The 7806-nt window shown below is 40.4% G+C and overlaps 1 protein-coding gene across 1 annotated transcript in view; it reads left to right on the top strand.

The window, feature by feature from the left end:
- Nucleotides 1–96: 96 nt before the first annotated feature.
- Nucleotides 97–7806, top strand: part of cdkl5 (cyclin dependent kinase like 5) — a 41679-nt gene continuing 33969 nt past the window's right edge. The window contains exons 1-2 of the mRNA XM_083758947.1: nt 97–369; nt 2301–2335. Of these exons, the coding sequence (XP_083615073.1) occupies nt 333–369; nt 2301–2335 (72 nt within the window). The 5' untranslated portion in view covers nt 97–332. The remainder of the gene's footprint in view (nt 370–2300; nt 2336–7806) is intronic.

Genomic DNA, 7806 nt, shown 5'->3' with positions numbered 1-7806 from the left:
ACAGAGAATTGAGGTTATAGGGAGAGAGAAGAGCTCATGTTCAGGCGGAAACAACCGAGAGAGGGAAACTGAGTCAGAGCTTCGGGGAGAGAAAAAAGGAAGACGAGAACCAGGAGGGAAGGCTGGCAGAAAGACTGCTAACGTGGAAAACACAGAGATGAAGTAGCAGAGGAACGACGATGGGGAGTATTCACACCCTTACCAGATGTCTCCCGGACTTCACATGTGTGGGCATGGTTTAGTATTCGTCCAATCAGGACTGTTTCCAAGCCCTGCCCGTCGCCTGGTCAAAGCAGCTCCTTTCACCTGCTGGAAGACCCCCCGGTGATGTGATGAATAAGTTTGAAGTTCTTGGCATCGTGGGAGAAGGTGGGTAAATAGCTACACACTGCATTAATGTCTACTGCATGTACTATACTGCGGTGATTCATTTTTTATGGGTCGCAAATAAATGTCCACTTGTATCCCTTGCTGTGTCCTTTGGCTGTGCATGCACTGTACCTTTTACCTGCACTTCCTTTACAACATTTACCCGTTCAGTAGCCCAAAGTATGCTGTCGCTGTCGGGCAGAAACCTTTTATCTCCATATTTTAACATTTATTTTATTTTTTTCGTAAATCAACGCCCCACTTGATCATACCACAGCGTCACACAAAAGCATCAAAAGTATAGAGGCAGCTTGAAGTTGTTATCCGCTTCTTTTGATGTTTTTGAATTTGAGTCCTGAAAAGTAACAGTTTTGGACATACCAACTAACAGATATGTTCATATATTTGGCATGAAAACTGTTTAAAAATGTTTTGTTTGCATGTGTGTGTGTGTGTGTGTGTGTGTGTGTGTGTGTGTGTGTGTGTGTGTGTGTGTGCGTGCGTGCGTGTGGGTGCGTACGTGGGTTGGTGGGTGGGGGAGCTATTGGAATGGTGTCTGCCAAAAGGTCAAGCAAGTTCTACAGCTTAGCATCACATCGTTCCTCCTTTATATCGGAATTCACTAATAAGAGACCACACCTTCTGCTCAAGTTTAACAGTATTTATTGCACAAGTGAGATGTATGTGTATTGATGAGGAGCCCGAGCTCTGCTCGGGAGAGGTCAGTCGCCTCTGCACCGACACTGCCCCCCTTGGGGCTCTATAGGAGAAGGAGAGAGAGAGAGTGTTAGCGGGGCAAAGCTGGGGATGAAGGGAGTTTGTTGGGGAGGAGGGGGGAAAGCAGAGTCAAACAGGTAAGTGATGCGATGACAGGTGTATTTACAGTATACTGTGATGAATGTTAAGTGATTGGCTGTGAAACTAGGAATGCAGGTGTAATTGATAAGGTGATAGAGAATGGGAGTGATCGAGATAAGCAGAGGGTCGTCTCTACTCCTGAACCTGCATTGAACACAACTTCAATAATGAGACATTGAGGCCGGGTCAGAAAATTGCTCTGCTTAAATAATAGTGTTTTAAGTGTTTTAAATATGGTTCCCTCACTGCTTGTTGTGTTTTCAACAGTTCCACTCAACCCAATGCCTGACTCCAGCTAGCGGAAATGACATGCAACCATCTGCTAATCCTAATGCGAGGAGACAGTGTGTTTCTTTCTGTTGATTATAATTCATGCTAACTGTGAGCTCTTGTCAGTGTGCATTATTGGAAATGCAAATGCACACAAACAGGACAGTCATAATAACACAAGTTTTAAAGCCACCAGAAAGTAACAGTTTCACTGTGCCGATGACACATGTCAGACAGTGTGTGGTCAGGCACCATATTGGCATTTACTTCAACCTTTTGAAAAATATTCGAACAGTGCATGTGTTAATCTGCGTGCTAGTGCTATGAATATGATCTCCAAAGGGAGTGTGGACACGGGCTGTAAATGAAAGTCCTTTATAAGTTTGCAGCATTCTGTCTGTGTGGCTGTTTTAGTCAGTTATAGTAGCTAGAGATGATCCCATAGTTTGCAGGGCTGTAACCATGGTGACGACAGATCCCATAGACCGAAGTCTGACTCCGGCATTAACACATAAACGCTAATAAACAGCGTATATGTTGGGGAAATGAAAAACAGCAGTTGTGTGCATATATGTTAATCCTCAATGCCTGTGTGCAGATCAATTGCTCAAGCCATGCACTAAGGGGAACCCGGCAGAACACAGGTTTATGACAGAGGTTTCCTTATAATATAGTAAGATAGGATATTATATAAATAGATATAGGCTACATATGCCCAACTATACCTCAAATTTTCACTTTTATGTCCAAAGACCTGACCCCTTTCCACCTTTTCTCTTCTTTTCCCTGGCTTTATGGTACAGGAGCATATGGAGTGGTTCTTAAGTGCAGACATAAGGTAAGGTATCATTTATTCATAGCACAGATTGATATGATGCCTGATTAGATTATTTCAAATTTGTGCTGAGGTCCTTCTAATATTAAAAAATTTGTTCTGATGTAGTTCGTGGAAATTACTGTCTGCAGTAAGTGCTAGAATATTTGTACCTTTAGTTAGGACTGGGCAATTAACTGAAAATATATCAAATATATCATGTTTTTATATATATTTTCTTTCTTCTTATATATCAGCAATCTAAATATTAGATAGATTTTTTATATAATATATAGACTTTTTATAATTGACAAAATCGATTAGTATGATATCTAGTTTCCATTCCATTATTGGCAGCTGGCAGCTTGTATTGGCCAGTGCACTGGCCAATCACAGCGCGTCGGCCGCGTCCTTAATCAAACGCAATGGTGATTCAGCACTCGCATCAAACCCACACACCCTGAGACATGAACTATCCAAATTGGGAAATGGGAATGCATGGCCCACCTGTTCATGCAATACCCGTTGTATTTGTACTTGTTGAGTTGTTGTACAGTACTTGTTGTCAGAGTACCAATTTTACCCGTTGTCCTAACTCAGTGCGGTACCCACTACCATGCAACCATTCAACTAAATATGGAGATCCCTGTATCTCCATATTTGGGGAGTGGTAATGGAGTTGTAATATACATGCTACCACTTATATTGGTGCAGCAGCACAAACGTAAGGCAGAGTTTGGCCATCTGAAGGTGGGTCAATCAGGGAAGCCAATGCCTACAAAAAAGCCAAAGCAACACGATGTGTCGCTGACTCGCTGATTATGTGCACTGTATGCCAGATGGCATGTGTGCAGATTATATTTGTGTAAGTTGTAGTTGTTAGGTCATGAGAATTGTATTCAATTTGTAGGCATCCTTTTATTTTCTTACACTTTAGATAAACTAGTAGTTTTTCACCGTCAGTAACCATGTGAGCTTTTCTTCGTATTTTTGTTCTTAAATTATTTGATTAAAAAAAATGTGGGGATTTTCTATGGGATTTTGAATATAATTTATTTTTAAAATCCAGGGGCCGTGGTTTTATTTACATGGTTTAATCAAGCTGGCTTGCATAGCAGACCTCTTAATTAAGGAACAGCATCAGTCAGTCACGGTCCTTTCAGGATGCAAGAAAGAAAACCTGTACTGACATCGTCAGACATATCATCAGCTTTTACATTTTATTTTTGGGCCCTTGAAAAGCAGTTAGATGTGTATGCCATTTATGCTCTGATTAAAGTCTATTTTTAGTTTTATATTTTTTGCTTCACCAATAAATGGCTTAGGACTGGATATGACATGAGCTTGCATAACATTAGGAACAAACACTTAGTACTACACACGAATAACAGTTTAAGTCCACATTTTATTCTGACCCCTCCATGAAAAGGCCTAGTTGTCCTGACCCCTTATCCATCAGTGTATGCCTGACTGGAGTTCTGTTACTGTAGCAGATAAAAACAGATAAAATCCTGTATTGTGCCTGCTTTTGTATTTTCATTCAATCAGAAGAACTATTGTTAGTTGAGTCATATAACTCAACTGAAAGGGAATTTGTTTACATTTAATGGAAGATGAGTCATCCAAATGACCACACAATCGTGGAAAAGCCCTTTGTTAAAGATGATGAGTGGTCTCAGACCAAAGGAAACAACACAATAGTGGTTTTGTATTAGCCAAGCAGCATAGACAAAGCAAGGCAAGTTTAATGTATAGCACATTTCAACAACAGGGAAATTCAATGTGCTTTACACGAAACTTTAAGAGCATTGAAGACACATTAAAAATAACAATACAATATACAATGTACAGGCGCAGATGTAGGTGTAAGTACCACCGAGTCTATAGGGTTGAATTTATTTATGTTAAATGCTGTGTTTATTGCGCACCATAGTCACATTGCAGAACGTGTACAACATAAACAGAGAGAGAGAGAGAGAGATGGCAACCAAGGCAACCAGATGGCATTGGGCCAAGTATTCAAAACAATCTATAATGTTTATCGAAAATCTGTAGACATAACGCCAGCCAAGCTTTCAAAAACATTTCCCACGTGTTCTCTCTTCTAGTAGCACACAAGAATATTTACAGAAATATGGGTTTCAGAGTTAAGTCATGATAAAATTGTCTATTCAAAATTGTCTATTCAATATTATTATAAACTAGGTCTATATAGATGTTCTAGCATTTCTCAGTTGGAATCTTGGACAATCTTTTGGACAATGCAGTTAACATAAGTGAGTGTTAACTGTTAACATGAAAATGCATTAGGATATTGTCCTCATAACCTAAAAAACATGCAACATAAGCAAGCTCACCGCGCCTCTAGCTAAAGAAAGACATGTTATGCCATTAAAATTTCAGTCTGTTATAAAATAATGATTGTATGCTTGGAAGGACTGGAAGTACAGTCTGTTTGTGAACCAATGTTAATAATTTAACAAACAAACACACAGAATTAACTACCATACTAGTAATTGCTTTTTGTCTTGAAAATTAATTCATTGATGAGAGAACCACATATATTCTGCACTTTCTATGAATTGCGGCTGTCATCCTTACTACTCTAAGAACTATGGATGACAACTTCAGCCTAGAATCGACATGATCAAGATAGTAGTATATAGAGTTGTCCCGATACTGTATCGGTATCGGAAAACTGCCCGTTATGCCCTTATTTGGTCATATCGGGCCATATCGGTATCAGCGAATATGCCAGTCTAACCACCGATCCGACACAGGTGTAAGGGGTTGACACTATGGCAGGTAAATAAAATGTTTGGGCATGTGGAGTTTGCTTTCGAGTTGCCCAAACTGCAAGTGCACGTTTGAGTGAGGAGTCTGCTATAAACACAACACGAGATATCTGTCTAAACAAACATCTCCTCCACTGTATTCTGTCTCCCCTAGCCGCAATTTGCAACACTAGATTGTTTTATAATGGGATGAATCTAGAGTTGCCATCCATTGACATCCCATTGATCCAAATTGCTTTTGCGATCTGCTTGTATTAAACAATGTTAAACTCACCACTCATCTTAGTAGGGAAAGCTTGAATTATCCTCTTTCAAACTGCAAAGCGTTTGTTTCATTAAAATCTACCGTAGACATGTTATGATCGAGCTACTTTCAGTCAGGCAGGCAGGAATTTCAGCCAATTCCTGCATTGGCTGCGTACCACTTGTTTCGAATTTGCACATAATGCAGGAGGCAGCTAGCCTGGTGGAACCACTCCCCCTGCTGGACAACATTTGCATTCTGCCAGAAGGGAGAGTCTGGTCTCTCTCGGGCAGAGACGAGTGTAACAATTCTGGTCATATGCGGCCGCTAGAGGCGGGATCAACGAGAGACTGATGACATATTGAAGCTGTGCCACAGCACAAATGTAAACACAACCTAACAAGACTACAACTCGAAATGATTATGGAGATATCAGATTTGTGTCCCGCTGCTTCCGGTTCATGGTTTCTGCTTGAGAGAGCCCAGATACAGGCAGGAGGAGGGAACTTGTGAACTCAATACTGCCGCAATCTGGCAGAGTCAGGTTAGGAGGCAGCAGCACGACCCGTTAATAAAAACAAGTGCTTCCAAAGTCCAACACACAAAAAATAGACATGTTATTAGCTACAGAAAGTAGCTCATAACATGTCTACGGTGGATTTTATGAAACAAACGGTTTGCAGTTTGAAAGAGGATAAGTCAAGCTTTCCCTACAGCTGCAATGTTGGTGAGTTTAACGTCGTTTAATACAAGCAGATCGCAAAAGCAGTTTGGATGAATGGGCTGTCAATGGAGGGTATTGCAACTCTAGATTCGTCCCATTATTAAAAAAATCACACCAGTGTGAACCAAGTGGTGCAACTCCCATCTATTGGTTCTCTGTATCGTTCCAATGTGTATCATTCCAATTTCTTCTCTGTATCGTTTCAATTTCTTCTCTGTATCGTTTGCGTCCAGCAGGTGGCAGCCATGTCACATACTTCTCTCGTTCCATGCTCAGGGGTACACACACACACAAACAGGCACACGTACACACACACACACAAACAGGCACACGGACATTGTAAGCTGGATGTAGAAGTGGTTGCACCACTTAAAAAGCTAGTGTTGTAAATCGCGGCTATACATATACAATTATGATGAATTCCTGTTCTGTTCTTTAGCTACATAGAAGTGTCTATTTGTATGTCTCTAAATGTTTTGATGAATTGAACAATGTGGACCCTGTTGTAAACAAGTGTAATGCTTAATTGGGTCGTCCACTCACAGTTGACAGTCTTTGTATTGAGTTTGTGCTTAAAATGTACTGTAAATTCTACAAACTGTTAATAAATATTTCAATAAATATTTCAATCAATACATCTCCCATTCTCTCTCAACACTCAGTATAACACAGCACACATGCAAACACACGCACGCGCGCAGACACGCACACACACACACACACACACACACAGACACTTTAACGTGCAGTCTAGTGGCTCAAAAAGCTCATTAACTCTACTACAATATATATATATAAAAGAAAACACCCGCAGACTTTTGTCGCATGTTCTGCACGGTTCCCTACAACGTGTGAAGAATGCAACGCTGCTGAATGGTCAAAGCGCCTTTTCCCGGTTGGTGGACTTCAAAATAAGATTTATTTTTCTTTATTTTATTATAAATATTATTCTCTGGTATCAGTATTCGGTATCGGCTAACACATAAATTGTGGGAACGAAAAAATGGATTCAGGACATCCCTAGTAGTATTATGCATTATATAATATAGTATTGTTAAAGTCAGTGTTTTCAAATCCATTTTCAGTCATGTTAGCATGGCTGAAACCCATATCTTACAGTATCTCATTGTCTTTATACAATTTTGCATCAGTATACTTTACTTACATTTCTTTATTTTCAAGTGACTTAATGGAAGTGTGACAGACTTGTCATGTTGTGTCCGTACTTAGTTTAGACTAGTCAGTGGTTAGTCATTAGTCCTTCAACCTATCTCAAACCCTCACCCTAACCCTAACCTCCCACGGGGCAGCACACCTAAACCTAACTTTAATGTCTAACCAATGACTAGTCTAAACTAAATATGCACCCCCTTAAGGCACCCCTCACCAACCTTATGTCTAACCAATGACTAGTCTAAACTAAGTATGCACCCCAACATATTTCCCTGTGAATAGCCAGAGAACACGGTGACAAAAGCTGTCTAGCTTTGCTGTAAGAGAGCATCAAATTGTACTTTTCTCTGTTGAAAGCAGGGCAGGAAAGAAAAGGGTGGCAGACAGAAAGCAGAGCTGCGCATGTGTATGTGTTGATTTGCACACACATGCACATTTTTGTGACATAGAGGGAGGGGAGGGAGTATTGTTGCTAAATGGGTCACTCTGACAGTAGTGGAAAAGAGACCTGCTGGGATATGAATAACATAAGACAAGGATTCCTCTCCTCATATTGGCC

This window comes from Protomyctophum parallelum (genome assembly GCF_964188405.1).
Source record: "Protomyctophum parallelum genome assembly, chromosome: 2".
Taxonomy (NCBI): domain Eukaryota; kingdom Metazoa; phylum Chordata; class Actinopteri; order Myctophiformes; family Myctophidae; genus Protomyctophum; species Protomyctophum parallelum.
Note: the sequence above shows the minus strand (reverse complement) of the source record. Positions and strands in the feature narration are given on the sequence as shown.